Genomic DNA, 19,160 nt, shown 5'->3' with positions numbered 1-19,160 from the left:
TAATTTGCTCCATTTTTACCTTTCCCCTCTCCCTTTTCACTAGCTAACTCCTCCTGACTCTTTCATTTGACAGATCCTCTGAGCATGGCTTTTCTGATTTCCTGACCCCAAAGGGCAGGTTCCTCTCAGGTGGACAACCTCTTGGGCCTGTGTCTATCACAGCACTTCCACATTTTTTTTTTTTGCACATAGTAGCACAACTATCATGCTCATAGTGAGTTTGAGTGTCTATTTTACCTGGTAGACTGTGAGAAATTTGAAAGCAGGATGCTGCACCTTTGCTTTTGTACTGTGCTTGGCACACAATAGGGAGTTAAACAGGTTGAATGAATGTGTGATTACATTAAAGAAGAAGAGGGACACAGAAGACTGAAACTGGACCACTTTCTTAACACCATACACAAAAATAAACTCAAAATGGATGCAAGACCAAATGTGATACAGGAAACTATCAAAATCCTAGAGGAGAACACAGGCAGCAACCTCTTTGACCTTGGCTGAAGCAACTTCTTACTAGACCACATCTCTAGAGGCAAGGGAAACAAAAGCAAAAATGAACTACTGAAAATTCATGAATATAAAAAGCTTCTGCACAGTGAAGGAAACAATCAACCAAACTAAAAGGCAGCCTATGGAATAGGAGAAGATATCTGCAAATGACATATCTGATGGGTTAGTATCCAAAATCTATAAATAACTTATCAAACTCAACACCCAAAAAACAAACAACCCAGTTAAGAAATGGGCAGAAGAGGGCCAGACACATGGAAAGATGCTCAACATCACTCATCGTCAGGGAAATACAAGTCAAAACCATAATGAGATACCGCCTCACACCTCTCAGAAGGGCTAAAATTAACAACACAGGAAAGAACAGATATTGGCAAGGACCAGAGAAAGGGGAACTTTCTTATGCTGTTGGTGGGAATGCAAACTGATGCAGGCAGTGTGGAAAACACTATGGAGGTTCCTAAAAAAGTTAAAAATAGAACTACCTTGTGGTCCAGCAATTACACGACTAGGTATTTACCAAAAGAATACAAAAATACTGATTCAATGGGGCAGATGCACCCTGATGTTTATAGCATTATTATCAACAATAGCTTAATTATGGAAATAGTCCAAATGTTCACTGACTCTTGAATGGATGAAGAAGATATGTTACACACACACACACACACACACACACACACACACACACACACAGGAATATTACACAGTCATCAAAAATAATGAAATTTTGCCATTTGCAATGACACGGATTGAGCTAGAGTACATTATGCTAAGAGAAATAAGTCAGATAAAGACAAATACCATATGATTTCACTCATATGTGGAATTTAAGAAACAAAACAGATAAACATAGGGGAAGGGAAAAAAGAGGGAGGGAAATCATAACTCAGCTATAGAGAATAATCTGAGGGTTGCTGGAGGGGAGATGGGTGTGGATGGGTTAAATGGGTGGTGGTCATTAAGGAGGGCACTTGCTGTGATGAGCTCTGGGTGTTGTATGTCAATGATGAATCACTAAATTCTCCTGAAACCAATATTACACTATATGCTAACTAACTAGAATTTAAATAAAAATTTGAAAAAATTTAAAAAATAAAAAAAGAGGGACAATTGAAAAATTGGGAGACATGCACTTTATTTTCAACTTACATACAACTATTTCCTGTAAATGTGAGACTTTTACTCAATTTAAGTCTCAATTTTTCTACACATGAAACAGAAATGATACAGAATTCCAATCCTTTCTCTTGCCTATAGTGAGAGCTTTAATCTAGAGAAATTCTTGTAGAGGAATTCATGTATGAGAAATTAAAGACTGATTACCTGAAAAGCATCAGTGAAGCAATTTATAAGGACTGAGTCCACAAAATGCTTAAAAGTATTTTTGTGTTTGGGGTGCCTGGGTGGCTCAATCAGTTAAGTGTCTGACTTTGGCTCAGGTCATGATCTCACAGTTCATGAGTTCCAGTCCTGGATTGGGTTCTTCACTTATAGTTCAGGGCCTGCTTTGGACTCGGTGTCTCCCTCTCTCTCTGCCCCTCCCCTGTTTGTACTCTCTCTCTCTCAAAAATAAATAAACATTTTTAAAAAAACCCTACTTTTTTGTGTTTTCCTAGAATAAAACATTAAAGTCATCCCTTTAAAACCAATAGACTATTAATAAAGTTATACATATATAATATCAACTGTAATGAGTGTTTTACAATTCATTTATATTTATTTCTATTAATTTTCTGGCTTCCCAGGCCCTTTCCTCTGGTTTTAGTCAGACTCTTATGATTTTTTTTTTTTTTTTGCAAAGAATCTGCATACTGGAAGTCATTTTCCTCCTGTATGGCTGGTCTTCCATCAAATTGTTCAGAGGCTTTCTGATTTTATGACAGAAGTTTTGCTGGTCCCACAGTATTCCTTCTGTGTTCCCACAGGCCCTGTCACATGGTCTTGATGATGATGATGATATGATGATGATGATGATGATGATTATTACTTTTGCCTTGGAGATATGTGAGAAATGTTCTAAGGCCTGGGCTTACTTTATATTCCCTAAGGCTGGTTGCAAAACTGCATGTATACTCTGCCTTGGATTTTGCCCATCGTTTCTCTTCCCAAGCCTACTAATTCCTGAATTTTAAGAGTCATAATATTGTATTTCTTTTTCTTCAAGATTTTATTTAAATTCAAGTTAGTTAAAATATAGTGTAGTATTAGTTTCAGGGGTAGAATTTAGTGATTCATCACTTACATATAATACATAGTGTTCATCCCAGCAAGTGCCCTCTTTAATGCCTCTTGCCCATTTAGTCCATCCCCCCACCCAACATCCAACGCTTCTCTAGCAACCCTGTTTGTTCTCTGTATTTAAGAGTCTCTTATGGTTTGCCTCCCTCTCTGTTTTTATCTTATTTTATTTTTCCTTCCCTTCTCCTATGCTCATTGTAAGTATTTTTTTTTCAAACACTTTTTTTTAATGTTTATTTATTTTTGAGAGAGAGAGACAGAGCATGAGTGGGGGAGGAGCAGGAGAGAGACACAGAATCCGAAGCAGGCTCTAAGCCCTGAGCTGTCAGCACAGAGCTGGACACGGGGCTCGAACCCACAAACCGTGAGATCACGACCTGAGCCAAAGTCGGACGCTTAACCGACTGAGCCACCCAGGTGCCCCTCGTTGTAAGTATTTCTTAATTGAGTCACCGGCATATATGTTATTAACTAAAATGCTCATGTTTACTATAAAGAGAAAATATAGGAACAGAGACTGTTGGGGCCAGATGAATGCCTTGTCCTACCATCAAGGAGATTAAAGATGTTCACCTAGCACAACTACAGCATGCCACTCACTTCTCCGTTCAGTGCATATTATTGAGCACCCACTCCATTCAAGGCACTTGGCCTGTGCCACAATGACACAAAGACAGTCATTTATTCCTTTAAACCAGTGTCTTGGTCAAACACTCGGGCTCTGTGACTCTACTCTTTAGGCACTGTGCCAAGCACTATATACATATCTTCTTTAATACCCCACACTCTACTAGGTAGGCACCATTATTTCATGCATTTTTAATTAAGACAAGTAAGGTAGGATTGGAGCTGGAGAGCATTTGAAGTGAAAGGAACCACGGGAGGAGAAAAACAGATGTGGAAAAAAGAGGAAGAAATGTAAAGAAACGGGTGAAATGCAGAAGTCAGGTGTGCATAGCCATATCTCTACAGCCTCATAACAGAGCGTCACAAGAGAATTATAATATTTCTGGCAATTACTGCTGAGAGTTCAAATGGGAAGTCAGTAAAAGCTTTAGGAGGGAAGATCATAATCCCTTCCTGCCTCCATCTCAGGGGTTAGAATGAGGACCATATAAAATAACATGTGACTTGAAGAGTGGCATGATAATTATGAAGTGAGAAAAGGAGGAAAAAGAGTATATGCATAAAATAGTAGTGACTCAACATCTGCTAAATTGCCTGTGTGTTTTATTAGATTGTCCTATGTTCTTCTGGGGAAAAGCCAGGCCCGTTTCATCTTTCTAGCCTGTTTATATATACACAGCCCCAAGTAAATGGTATTATATTGCCTTAAATTGTTTGTAAGTACAAGGCAGCACATATGCTCTCTAAATTTTTCACTTGACTTAATGTGATTTTTAAGAGGTGGCAAGATAGGAGACATTTATCTGTTTCATATTACTCATATAATATACCAATGCTTTATGAAGCATTTTCCAAGTGGGCTAGGTAATGTAGTGGTAGTCACTGTGTTATAATGTTTTATGTTGTTGGGGGGAAATGTGATAATTTATTTTGGGTAAGCTATATTTATCAAAAACTGAAATCAATGAAACCACATGATTTTCTTCAGTCTGGTTATATCAGAGTGGTTTTTGACCAAGATGACATTGTTTTTAGCCACAAATTTATCATTGTGAAGAAGAATGAAATGCACATTTTTCATTGCATGGTTTTTGGCAAGATGAAAACTGGCTTATGTTCTCTTTGAGACTTATTTTGAGAAGTTCCTTTGAGAGAGGGCCTTTTAGCAATTTTATTTCTCCTGGCACAAATAGTGTTACATTTATAAATACTCCAACTTTTTGACTTATTTGGTGGGATAAACATATTTATCAGTTAATGAAAATTAAGAATTTGGAAGAGTAAGAAGGCATTTTACAATTTTTTGATGTATGAGCCCTGGAATTTCATTAAAAAAAATCATTGTTCTTTTCAGCATGAACTAAAACAGCTTCATCAAGCTCATTATTTGAAAAGGACAACTGCACAAAATTTTTCATTACATTTTAGAGATCCTTTCTGAAAGGATCCAGTGATTCATACTCATTTCCATATTGCCTACAGCATCGTATCAAGGAAAAAGCAAAAGTTTTACATAAGGGCTTTTACAGTAAGGCTTGAACCTTATTTTTGTTACTTTACTGTGCTTTACAAGCACATATATTTTACATTTTCAACCTCGGTTTTCTCTAAAATGGAGATAATGATTCCAACCTTTTTGGAGGATAAGGGAGATTAGCTGGCAGAACACAAAATTCCTATTAAAATGGGTGTCAGTTACTCAACACATGGGGATTTGTTTCCTTTCTTCTATTCTGTAATTGGTTTATTCAGCAAATATTTCTTGAGTATCTATTATGTTCTAGGAGCTTCATATTCCAAAGTGAACATAGTATGCAAGAAAAAAGAAACCCTACTCTTTAGCTTAATAGTCCAACTGGGGATACTGACAGTATGCATATGATCAATAAAAATAAATTAATACATAAACAAAATAATAGAATAAAAGGTTATATGTGAATGTAGAAAATCAGAGGTAGAAAAGGGTAAGGAGGGATAACTGGTAGTATTAAACAAGTTGCTCAGGGTAGACATTTGGATAAGGACTTGGAGGAAGGAAGGATAATACTTTGGGTGTTGGGGGTGGAATATTCCAGGCAGAGAGAACAACTAGAACAATGACCCTAGGATAAGAGCCTTTTAGGTGATTTGACAGAAGAAAAAAGGACTAATGTGTTAGGGGAAGGGGAGATGAAGTGAAGGGGAAGGTACTCCAGAGATATAACAAAGGGCCAGATTACATAGAACATAAATTTGTAAGGACTTTGACCTTGAATGAGATAGGAAACCATTGCATGTTCTTAGACAGTGGAGTAGCATGATCTGGCTTACTTTTTAAAAAGGTTTCTCTGTTTAGGGTATTAAGAAGTGGCTGTAGGTAGGGGCAAGGGCAGAATCAGGAATACTACTTAGGAGGTATTTCAATAGTAAAGGTAATTAATGATGATTTCTAGGACAAGGGATCTTACAGTGGAGGTAGTGAGAAGTGGTAGAATTCTGTAATTGAAGAGTCAGTGGAATTTCCTCATTGATTGATTACAGGACATGAGAGGACTCAAAAGATGATTCCAAAGTTATTGGCTTGAGCTACTGAAAGAATGGATTTGCCATCAGGTAAAATATAGAATGCTAAGGGACAGAGCAGCCTTGGGTATGAGGAAGATAAAGACCTGTATTGCATCTGTGGAAATGTAGAATTTGGGATATCTATTAGACATTCAAATAAATATGTCTGGTAGGCAGTTGAATATTCAAGTGTGGAGACTAGATGAGAAGTTGGGACTATATATTTAAATTCAGAAATTTCTTCAGTGTATAACTGAGAATAATAACATGAGACTGGGTAAGATTACCAATGAAGCAAATATAGATAGAAAAGACTGAGCCCTGGGACACTCCAAAACGCTATCCTTAGTTTTATTTCAAACACATAGCTGGATATAAATGTAAAAATGCTGAAGGCGACAGATGCTAGATCCCTTTGGGGAGGATTAAAAATATATTTTTTTCTCTTGTGATTGAGAAAAATAGAAGTGGATAATGATGCCTTCAATGAAACCAGAAAACTTTTGATTACTGAGAGTGATTTAAAAAAAAAAAAAGATGTTCTCTCCCTCTCTCTGCCACTTCCCTGCATGTACTCTCTTTCTCAAAATAAATAAAAAACTTTCTATATAAAAAAAGGGGGGCTGGGTGGCTCAGTCAGTTAAGTGTCTGACTCTTGATTTCCACTCAGGTCATGATCTCACATTTCATGAGTCTGAGCCCTGTGTCGGATTCTGTGCTGATAGTGCAGAGCCTGCTTGAGATTCTCTCTTTCCCTCTTCCTCTGCCCCTTTCCTGCTTACTCTCTCTGTGTCTCAAACAAATAAACTTAAAAAATGCTATAAAAAAAGATGGCAAATGCCTTTTAGTTATGGCTCATGACTACTTTTCTGGGGTTTTCAGATCACCATTAATGCACTGTAATCCATTCATTTAGAATCAGAAGGCCTAAGAAGAAAATCTGAGTGACCTTAAAGGAAATGCTTATAATAGTTGTAACAGTTAGTTCAATGGCTATTCTGTGCCATTCACTGGGCTAGATAGTCATTGATTTAAAGGATCTTACTTTCAAATGTGGAAGACACCCCATAGAGAGAGATTGGAACCTTTTCCAGATTTTATCATTCATTCAACTTCAATCAATCAATGTCTGTATTATTTTCTTATCACTATATCTTTTAAAATTTTATTAATACTAGACTGATAGTATAATTGAACTGTTAATAGGTACTGAACTACTTGCACACTATTTAATTTCTCCAATAATTCTTTGAACTAATTACTACTATTACCTCCATTTTATGTAAGCTCATTTTATGAAGCTCAGAGAGGGAAATTTGCGTAAAGTCACACAACAAATCACTGATGGAGTATAGATTTGAACATGGGTATGTCTGACTCCAAAGCCTTTTGATTTAAACCACTATGCTGTTGACAGAAAATAGAGATGAATTGTTGCAGACATGTCATGCACGCAGCCAAAATTCTCATCTGTATTTTTTTATACTACATTTGTCATAAATTCACCTTCTGTAGTTTGTATTGGTGTTTAATGTAGCAAACTTAAGGAAAATCTAGAAGGTGCTTAGAGATCTGGCAATTGCATTGTTAAACAGAGTAGTTACTTTCTTTTACCTCTGGTCACCATTATGATGTTTGGTCTTTAGAAAAGGATAGTCCCCATAATATCAGCTTTGTAAGAAGGGCAAATGTGAAATAGCGCTTTACTCTTTCCTGAATAGCTTTGTTATTTTGGAAAAAGTATTTTCAGACACATTCTTCAGATATGATATGTTGTAACATTACTTAGAGTGTTTTTCTTCTGCTTGAAAATTCCTCTCCATTTTACCTGGTTAACTTCTCATTTCACATGCATTAATTCCATTTCCTTCCAGAAGGTACTACAGAACTGGCTAATTTTCTCTTCTCAGTGTTCCTGTAGTAATCACTGCATACTCTCATCCTAACACTTTCCTTCGTCCTTTGTTCCTTTCCTTTGTTTATTCATCCATTCCTTTATTTCCTCTTCTTTTTTTTGAAGTTTATTTATTTAGTTTGAATGAGGGAGAAAGTGCAATTTGGGGAGGAGCAGAGACAGATGAGAGAGAGAGAATCCCAAGCAGGCTCCACACTGTCAGCACAGAGCCTGATGTGGGGCTCAAACTCAGGAACCATGAGATTATGACCAGAGCTGAAGTTGGATGCTTAACCAACTGAGCCACCCAGGCTCCTACTCTTCTTTCTTTTATTCTTTTCATTGGACAAACATTAAATCAGTTTCTACTATACGCTTGGCATATTTAATATATTAAATTGAAATTGCCTCTTTATTTGTATATTTGTCTGCCCAGGCCCTGGGATACTTGAGGGTGGGAATTGTATCTCCATGATCACTGTGTCCAGTGCCCAGTGCTATGTTTGAACCTTGTTAGAACTATTTGCTCATGAGTACTATCCTCTGTGCCACCAGTGAACCTGCCATATGGTTCATTTATAGCATGTATCATATGTTATACTCTTAATGCAATTATTTAAGTCAGCCCTCTTCTGTTATGGACATGTGATTCTATATAAACGGAAAGTCAGACACCTTCCATTTACATCTCTATCAGTAGAACTTAGCACAAGTTGACAACAGTATAAAAAGTTGATAAAAGAACTTTCGCTGAATGAATGATAGAATAATCAGCTTGTATAACATATATTCCTATTCAAATTTTTCTCTAACCCAGAAGCCAAGAAATTAGGTTCACCATTATGAAAACCTGTTCCATTTTTAATATTAACAGAAACTATTACAATTGTAGTGATAAAAATAAACATATTTCTCATCTAAACTCATAACAAATCTACCCTAAAGAATCACAAGCAAATAATATTCAATACATGGCAAGAATTTTTTACCCCTTTCCTCATCTAGATTGAATTGTAATAAATAGGCAGCACATTTTAAATGAAAATATCAGAGTGACTTGGAGATAATTAACATATGACCTGCTTGAAAGCTGAATTTTTTTTCTTTTCTATGGTTTTCTGGAAAAAAACAAAAAACAAAAACAAACAAACAAACAAAAAAACAGGACTCCAAAACGTGATTGTGGAGAAGGGAAGGTGGTAGGGCATAATACGGTACAATCACAGTACTTAGGCTTGATTTTCCACTAGTTTGGTCAATTAGTCACTAGTTTGAGCAGTTTACAGAATCTTCCTGGGTCTTAATTAATTCAATTATAAAATAATAATATCTACCTCATAGGATTCAAAAGGATAATGCCTAAGGTAGTTATAATTTTTGGTAATGAAAATCAATCCTCCCTATGATTTTTTTAATGTACTTATTTATTAAAAGGCAAAGAAAAGGGGTGCCTGTGTAGCTAAGTCGGTTAAACATTAGACTCTTGATTTTAGCTCAGGTCATGGTCTCGTGGTTCATGGGATTGAGCCCCACATCAGGCTCTGTGCTGACAGCACAGCACCTGCTTGGGATTCTCTGTCTCCCTCTCTCTCTGTCCCTTCCCCACTCCTCTCTCTCTCAAAAATAAATTTTTTAAAAAGGCAAAAAAAAAAAAACCTCCCAAGAAAAGTGGGACAAACTGAGGAACACAAATGAAGTAATTATTTGTAAGAAGTATCTGAAATGCTGGAGTTATAAAACTTGTCAGTGTTTTGTCCCCTTGGAGCTCATCCTCCAATCCCTCCCAGGTTCCCACCAACTCCCTTTTGTTTGACTCTGTTCTCTTTTTCTCCCTTAATGAATATACAAAGGTTTCAACCTCCAAAGCAATTAGGTAACTGAGGGAACCAAAGAAACTTCCCAGAGAATGTTCCTATTGACATTAAAATGCTGATAGGCACTGCCTTCCTTCTATTTTACAGCTTTGCCTTTAAAATGAATAAAATACATTTCTTTATAAGTGAAAAGCAGGAATTCATTCTAACTTCCTGTCATAAAGCTTCTCACTGAGTTACTTTTTGAAAGTCATGTTGTTTTTGCTTTTTCCTTTTAGTTGGGTTTGTTGGAAGGTTGCCAGAGTTGGCAAACCCACCTGAAAGGGTTTCTGTGGCTTGGGCTTTAGACTAAGGAGCCAAAGATCTGCTACTTTTAACCTAACCCAAATTCTTTGAGAGAAAACAAATTAAAGATTCTTTCTAGGACAGTTTTTGCATATATCTGGTGGGGAATGGTGTGCAATGAAGAAGTTGTCTTGGCAGAGGCTGTTAGGGAATTCTCTGAACACTGAACCCAAATTGTTGCCTTCCACTATTCCCCTCAGCCCCCCTTACTTGCTCCAGCCAGATTATACTTTAGTTACTGTCATCTCTCAGGGAAACAATTACCTTCTCTTTTTGATTTTAATTCCTAATCAGATCTCTTCATTGCTCTTTATTCCCACTACATCATCATAGTCCAAAAGGCAAATAGATTCACATTGTGATCTGCAAAATTTCATTACTGTGGTTTTCTCTTACCGCTTTTAAAATCCCAATTCTAATCTTTATTTTTAAATTGTATCTTTCAGTATTCAGTATTTAAATAGCTCAACTAGTATGAAGTGTCTTAAGTTATAAAGATTGTAAACATGCAGGGAATTACAGAACAAACATAAAAAAATCTAGATTTGACAAACAGTGATATTTCATCATGACTGTTTCTTTTTTTTAAAAATTTTTTTTTCAACGTTTTTTATTTATTTTTGGGACAGAGAGACAGAGCATGAACGGGGGAGGGGCAGAGAGAGAGGGAGACACAGAATCCGAAACAGGCTCCAGGCTCCGAGCCATTAGCCCAGAGCCTGACGCGAGGCTCGAACTCACGGACCGCGAGATCGTGACCTGGCTGAAGTCGGATGCTTAACCGACTGTGCCACCCAGGTGCCCCTCATCATGATTGTTTCAAATCAAACACACACATCTTACAGATAAAATTGAAACCTCTTTCCTAACTCCCACCAAACTCCCTCCCTTCTCTGCAGATTAAACCACTACTCTGAAATCACTACCCTTCCTGTTCATGCTTTTAAGCATATTCACTCTTTACATTGCTATTTGGATAATATTCATAAAACAGCCCACCCTGTTTGCATTTCTTTTCTTATTCAGTTTTTGGATATTCCTGGAGGTGATAATTGCCTTGTTTGAAACTATTCTCTCCACTAGAATGTAAACATCATAAGGGCAGGGAATTTTATGTGTTGGTCATGGGAATATTTTCAGCCCTTAGAACATTGCCTGGGACAGAGGAAGTGCTAGGTATATATTTGTTGAACAAAGGACTAAATGATTAAATAATGGTTTTTAAATTCCATTAGAATAAACTTCAAAATATTTCCCATGACTTGCAAAGCCCTCCAAGGGTTGGTCTTGGCCTCGCTTGTCTGTCTTATTCCCTCCACCCCATACTCTGGGTTGTCCTCAGTTCCTGTATTCTATGTCCCAAACACTCTTCTCCTCATTTCAGTTTGGCCAATGTCCACCTTTACTTTAATTCTTGCATGTACTCTGTCCACTGGGGGAAATTTTCATCTCATCTAAGTTGCTTCCACTGATTCAGGATCTTATGGCATTCTGGTCCTCTCTGTTGTTAACACTCAACATCTTATTATTCTCTGTCAATATTTAGGATGATACCTCTTTGACGGCAGGGATCCCATTTATCCTTTTCACTGCTAACATAGATAACAGTGCTAGACAGAGAATAACTACTTTGTTCTCAATGGATTAGGACACTGTCTATGTTGTGCCCTCATCCTCCAGTTTTAAATCTAAATTTTATTTTAGTCTTCCTGGTTTTCATGCCAAATTCTCTTTCTCTGTCTTCCTAATTCCTAGTTCCTGGTTCCTGATAATTTATGATAGCTATTAAGAATATAGATAGCTTAAAATTTATTTTAATGGCTTTATTGATGGAAATATGTGCTCATAACATAATTCAATATTATATGCATACACATATATGTGTGTATGTGTGTGTATGAAGAGGTAACCCATAGTCCCAGCGCTCACATACATGTTTTCTTAACAGTGAGTAACCTTCATTTCAGACATCTTTCCATGAATATATACATATATACAAATATATGCCTGAATATATAGACATTAATGTCAGTTGTTTGCCACATCTAGTTTGTTTGTTTGTTTTTTTTTTCTAAATAATCATTCAGTTGTTAGTAGGCTCAAATCTCTTAACCACACTAACAGTCTTACAGGATTGTGTTGGGATTAACTAAATTAACATTTGTAAAATGTTTCAAACAGTTCTCCTTTCACACATATAGAAAGCATAATGTATGTGTTAGTTGCTATCCATTATCACCATGAGGGTACTGACCCAAAGGTGACCTGAGCTGTCATAGGCTGAAGTAGGGTAACTAAGTGGGTAGAAGAAAGACTTAAAATACTCCCTGAAGCTAGCCCCAAGCTTCTCTGTGGCAGCTTTGGAAGAGCTGAAGTCATCAGAGCAGTCTTCTGGCTAGAGAGCAGCCCCAAGTGATCTGTTACTTTGAATCAGGGTCAGTGAGATAGGGTTGCAAACAGCTATAGGCTCCTTTGGAAAATTCTGTAGATCTCAATTAAAGGTTAAACTTCACATAATATCAATGTGGAGACCTTTCTAAGTTTGGCATTTATTCCCCCTACCTTCTTCTCTTCTACCCTCACACACACAAACTCACATGTATGCATATAGCCAGAGGAAAAAAACCATTTCATTCTTCTGCTTGAAAACCTCCACTGTCCCTCCACTGATTTTTTAAAAATTTTTTTAAATCTTTATTTAACTTTTGAAAGAGAGAGAGAGAGAGAGAGAGAGAGAGAGAGAGAGAGAGAGAGAGACATAGAATGAGCGGGGGAGGGGCGGAGAGAGAGGGAGACACAGAATCCAAAGCAGGCTCCAGGCTCTGAGCTGTCAGCACAGAGCCTGATGCAGGACTGGAACTCACAAACTGCAAGATCATGACCTGAGCTGAAGTCGGACACTAAACCGACTGAGCCACCCAGGAGCCCCTGTCCCTCCACTGGTTACAGGAAAAAGTCCAAACTCCTTAGTTAATAGCTATTTTCACAGGATGACCCTAATACCTGCTTTCATTTTCATTTGTTACACTCCCCATAATTTTCCTGCAGGTTGACATACATTGACTGAGTGCCTGCTCTGTGCCAGGCATTCTGTTACATGCTGGGAATGGTAATACGATTGAGATACAGTTATGTCCTTGAGAAACTAATGATTCAGTAGAAGAGGCAGATAAGGAGAAAGACCATTAAAATCCAATTTGAAAACTGATGTAAAGAGGGAAGCAGAATTTGTTTTAGAAATACAGAATAGGGGGCTTATCAGTCTAAGTACATCAAGAAAGATTTCATAGAGGTGACATCTGAACAGAATAAGGAAGGGTGAGTAGGAGTTACTCAAGTAAAGGAGGAGGAGTAAGTACCTTCCAGGCAGAGAAGATAACACATGTATGGGCATGGAAGAATAAAATGGCATTGTATGTAGACAAGTATTTAAACAGACCTTGATACTAGAAGGCAAAATCATAAAGATTTGTAAAGTGGTACTGATTGAAACTAGAAAGATTATAAGAGGGTGGGGAAGAGAGGGAATTCTGAATGCCATGTTGAAAAACTTGGAATATATCCTGTAGAGATATGAAAACACTGGTAAGTGTTGAGCGATGAAGTAAATGGGACAAATCTGTACTTTGGATACATTATCCAGCAGCAAGATGAAAAATAGACTTAGAGGCATGTGGCATACATTTGGGAGTAGGGAAATAAACTGGGAAATTACTGCAAGGGTCAAGTGTGAAATCTGAGAACCTAATCAAGGGAAGAGTTGTACAAATGGAGAAGAAAGGAGGGAATAAGAATATTTAGCAACTCAAATAGCTGGGCTTGACCAGTGACTGGATGTGCGTGGCCTGGCATAGAGAAGAGTCTAGGGCGGCTCCCTTGGTTTTGCTGACCATCTAGGAGAATGGTGGTGCCATTAAAAGCCTTGATCTGGCACACTCTAATATGATCTTCCTCACTTTTTAAAAAGTGAGCTGAAAATTATGCCTCATGATTAAGCTTTCTGGAATTCTCCCATCTTAAGTATGCCCTCCTTCATTTTTCCATAATACTTTATTCATTCCTTATCTACCTGCAGCAGTTAGTATACTGTGTTGTTACTATTTACATATTTTTCTTCCACTAGATTATAAGTTTACTGAAAACTTAGATTGCATTTTGAATTTTAGTTCCTACTACATTTTCTGGCTCAAACTAAGGAGTTTGTTAAATTAATTCAGACTTCATTTGTTAAATTAATTAAGTCATACTTGAAAATCTCAAATTTTATGTCAAACTGATCTTGTCTTAAACCAAACTACTGGTCTTTATCAAAGAATGCATTTATTTCTTCAGTTTTCAAAGCAGAAAATTTGGTTCCCTTACTTAGTATCTCGTTTAGTCCAAGACACCAAGAACTCTTGCCTGCAATGGCAACATGCTGTAACCACCCAACCTGTGTCCCTTCTCCTGCTTTCCATCCCCCTCCAAATCATTCTCCTGCACAGCTACTAGAATTATATTTTTGAAAATAAACATTCAATCATCTTGGGCTTTCTTCTTCTGCTATACTCCATGCAATGGTTTCTCATTATACTTTATATCAAACATTCAAATCCTGAACATGTGCTATGAGGTTATACATGATCTAGTTCCTGCTACCTTTCTGATTTTCCCATTTGTTTCCACATAGGCAGACCTTAGGTGTGCTTTTCCCTTAGAAATGCCCTTCTCACCATTCTTGGCTAGCTATTTCTATTTGTTACTCAGGCCTCAACTAAGTCCATTTCTTCAAAGAGAACTTTTATAACTACAAATTTAAATTGTATCTTCCCTAATATTTTCATTTTTATTTTAGTTCTTTTACTTTATATTAAACACAATTTGTGTGTGTGTGTGTGTGTGTGTGTGTGTGTGTGTGCGCTGTAGCTCATCCATTCAACTACGTTTATTGCAGGCTTTATGTTTAGCACTGAGTTGGCTCTAGGGATACCAGGATGTATGAGTTATCAGAAAGTTCAATGTCTAATGGTGAAAACAGGACTCAAGTGCTATCAGAAGGCACTTGGATGTTATATTAAATCAGATTTTTTTTTTTTTTTACTTTTTAAGAAAAGAGAAGTCTTCTATATAAATACCAATCATTGACAATCACTGAAACAAAGCCTTAATGTAAGCTGGTCTCAAAAGGCCCAGGATCATAGGATTTTTAGAACCAGGCTTTTGGAATTGCTAATATAACTATCATGGCTAATCTCTCATCCTGTGAGGGATGGAGTCTAACAGTGATGATTTTATAATCTTCTGGCCTCTAGGAGTTTGATACTAAATCTGTGTTAATTGTCGAATCACTAGATGATCTGACATCCCACATAGTGGGCCCTCTGCCTAGACTGTTTGTCTCTTAATTTCCTTGAAGACCTACTCCTATAGGTCCTTTCCTCATATTCCATGTCCACAAATCTGTGCCCTTTAATAATATTGTAATCATATTTTTACCTTTTGCTTCCCATATTAACTTCTTTAAGATAGAGTTTGCATCATTATTTCTATATCTTTATTTCAATGGTGGGCAAACATGCATGTAATACATTTTTATTGCATAATTGGAAGGAAGGATGAAAGGTATTATATTTTGTTTTTACACTGGAAAAATTAGGAATAGCCATGAACTATAATCTTGAGAACACAATGACATATTCCTTAACATTTTTGGAGGAAAAAAACCCCAAACCCAAACAACACAAAAGTCAAACAAAGAAAGCAAACAAGCAACAATAACAAAAACAAAAAAAAACAAGTAGAGATAAGTTTTACCCTGTGCTAACATTATTTTAAAACTCATTTGTTGGAGCTTCCTGGTTTAGAAGGAAATTTACTAAGAGTAGCAAAGTCTGAGACCAACTTCCACCCAACTCTTTGCTTTTTTTCTCTTGGATATGTCATATGTTTTAGTCTTTTATTGGCTAACAGCTCTCCCTCTCCACCTCAAATAGATGGTTAACTGGGACCCTGCTTAGGACCTTCTGAGACTCTTCTGAGGATGGGCTGAAAATATCCAGTAGAAAACCTAGGAATTCTGATCTACTTTGGGGGTGTGAGCAGGAATATTGACCAATCTCTCCCTGAGATATAAAGATTTTTGAGATTAGTCCATGCATTGGGAAGGCTTCTGTCCCTAAGGGAATTCTTTGTCATGTGAACAATACCACCAAGATGAGAAATACTTGAGATGTGACCTCCTCCATGTGTATATCCTTTTTCAGTTAATTTTTGAAACATGTATCCATGCTGACATTGTGATACGTATACCTGTAAGGTCATCAGTGGGCCACGACCCCAGCTGGCACGCCTTGCAGGTGTATTCATCAAAGACATATTCATTCTCTTTACAGGGTGTACAGGTCCAACAACAGCTGACTTCTCCCTTCCGGATCACCTAAGGTAAATATTTAAAGTTTTGATTATTTTTTTGTATAGATGAAAATCCAGCAATCTATTATTCAAATATGCTGCTTTGCAAAGCAGAAATGGCTTTAACATAAATTATTTCAAATGTTATCAAATAGGTAGTGTGTTTATTAATATTCTCATTTTATAATCACAGAAACTGAAGCTGAGTTTAAGCAATTAGTCCCACATCATAAAATTGGTTGGTGACAGGGTTTAGAATTAAATTAAATACAAGTCTTTGAAATGAGAACAAACTGAGGGTTGATGGGGGGTGGGAGGGAGCGGGGGTGGGTGATGGGTATTGAGGAGGGCACCTTTTGGGATGAGCACTGGGTGTTGTATGGAAACCAATTTGACAATAAACTTCATATATTGAAAAAAATAAATATAAGTCTTTGGGTACTTAGCTTTAGATATCTATATTTAATGAAACGTCTGTGTTTGTACTTATATATAAATACACACTCATTTACACTTGTATGTATATAACTGAATTTTCCCCAGAGTCTTCTGTTTTCCCTCAAATTAAAAACTTTTGCTCTCTAAATTTATCTTGGCTCCTTCTATCAGTTGAATAATTGTTAGCAAAAAACATTGTATACCTGCTAAAGTTCAAAAGTCTACTTGTATGATAAAAAAAAATCCTTAGGAATTCCTATTGAATTAAGAGACTCAACATGTATTTTTTTCTGGAGTTCATCTCTTGGTCTCTATTTCTAATGAAAATCTGGTTCAATAATTCACAGCCCATTCCTTCCTATTCTAGTAGCTTTGATTTGCTTGGGATGATGGTGGATAAGGTCATTGAGACTATTATATACCTCTTCATCTGTTTGATTTTTTTAAGGCAATGGAAAATAATTGAAATAATTTAACAGTTGAAGGAGTCCCAGATGTTATTCTTTAGAAATGGATGTCTTTTATTTTTTTTCCACCACTGGTGCATGAATAGCCTCTGTGGAATAGAGACAGCATTCATTAAACATTCTTATAAATAATTAAAACTGTGATTAATAACCAGCAATAACCAGACACAGCAATGATTACACTGCATATTCCTTGTCCTCCATGCTGATTCTATTAATGACCTTCAATAGTAACAGTGTCTAGATATCTGTAGCCATATACAATTGTAAGCTGGCACCGCTTATGTATTTCCTATACCTTTTGCCGACTCTTGACACTGCCACCACAAAAGTAGAGAATGAAAGAAGGGTCTGAATGGTCCCTTCCTTAAAATAAACAGATAAGTAAGACAGCGTTGCTAATTAGACCTGCTTAATCTACCTAAAGTAGTCTTCATTATAATACTGACTAATGGCTATTTTCTGCATGCCATATACTGTTATCTCACTAAAACATTAGAGTAGCTCTGTAATAAGATGGTTGGTTTTATTTTATTCTTTTTTTTTAAGGGGAGAAAACTGAAGTGTGGTGAGCTTAGATAACACATATGGGCAAATGAAGGATCAAACAATGCCTGTTGGACTTCAAGGCTCATGTTCATAAATGTTGTGCCTTACTGGTCTATATAGAGTTCAGGGGGTGGGAAGATGGGTTAAATAGGTGATAGGGATTAAGGAGTACACTTGTGGGTGATGTGCACCTGGAGAGGTATGGAATTGTTGAATCACTATGTTGCATACCTGAAACTAATATGCTCACTAACTGCAATTAAAATAAAAACGTAAAAACAGTAGAGTTCATGATATTTTGAAAGATGCAGTGCAAGAGTCCTGGACTTGAGAATCAAGAGGCACCAGGGTTCTGGTCTTACTTATAGCCAGTAAATAGTTGTGTAGCTTTGAACATTTCCACAGCTGATTGACTGACTTCTTCAAATGAAGACCAGTGCTTTACATGTAATATCTAGCTTTATAGGGTTTCCTGATGATTAATAGCACAGTGATTTGTAAACTGTAGGACGCTCTAACAATGTTAACTGTTTTATTAGTAATATGCATATGAATATTTACATAGAGAAAAAAATGTCATTTTAAGGTAATTTCAACCACACTTGGTAAAACTATTGTTGGACAATTATTATATTTTGTAATGCAAACAAGCACATCTGAAATACTGAAGGATTCTCTTTCTTAGGAGGGCATGGCAAACAAAGCAGCTGCATTTTTTTCCTTCTAGAAATATACTCAGTTCCTGTGCAGTTCATGTTTGCATTGGTTTGTAAATTTCAATTTTTTTTTTTACCAAAATAAAATCATTTCCTGTTCTAAGAATAATTCCAATATTATAGTCTTTTTTTTTTATATCAGTGGTGACAACTTGATATTTCTTCTATTTAGAATTGATTTTACTTTTTTTTTTCACATATTATATATGTTCTGTTTCACATTCATGAAAAGGTAGTGACAATTCTGTAACATCGTGACTCCCATTCTTTTTGAAGATCCTGGAAGTAGTGGTGCTTTCTTTGTGAATAACAATATGTAATATATTTGAACCTTTGCTAGACCAAGTGTACTTGCATGGACGCTAAATTAACAAATCTGAAAGATGGCATGAGATGTTGACATCTTTAATAGAATTGCTCAATGACAACATTAAGCCATATTAAGAAAATATTGTCACTTGTATATTTAATACAGTGAAAATAATATATGATTAGGAAAATAAAATTTGGGATTAACAAAAGACTAAACATTAAAAAATAACTAGTATTAAAAATATGATAACAGGGAGTCAAATTCTTCCATTGTGTAAGTTATTCCCAGTAGAATGGGGTAGAAAAGTACATA

General features: G+C 36.5%; 1 protein-coding gene across 4 annotated transcripts in view; it reads right to left on the bottom strand.

Moving 5' to 3' along the window:
* The window catches only part of GRM5 (glutamate metabotropic receptor 5), a 532,631-nt gene that overhangs the window by 67,036 nt on the left and 446,435 nt on the right, over window positions 1-19,160 (bottom strand). For all 4 annotated transcript variants that reach the window (XM_058687529.1, XM_058687528.1, XM_058687531.1 and 1 more), the window contains exon 7: window positions 16,264-16,390. In XM_058687529.1, coding sequence (XP_058543512.1) covers window positions 16,264-16,390 — 127 coding nt within the window. The remainder of the gene's footprint in view (window positions 1-16,263; window positions 16,391-19,160) is intronic.

Source organism: Neofelis nebulosa, chromosome 10, assembly GCF_028018385.1.
Source record: "Neofelis nebulosa isolate mNeoNeb1 chromosome 10, mNeoNeb1.pri, whole genome shotgun sequence".
NCBI lineage: Eukaryota > Metazoa > Chordata > Mammalia > Carnivora > Felidae > Neofelis > Neofelis nebulosa.
This window is presented reverse-complemented; position numbering and strand designations above follow the sequence as displayed.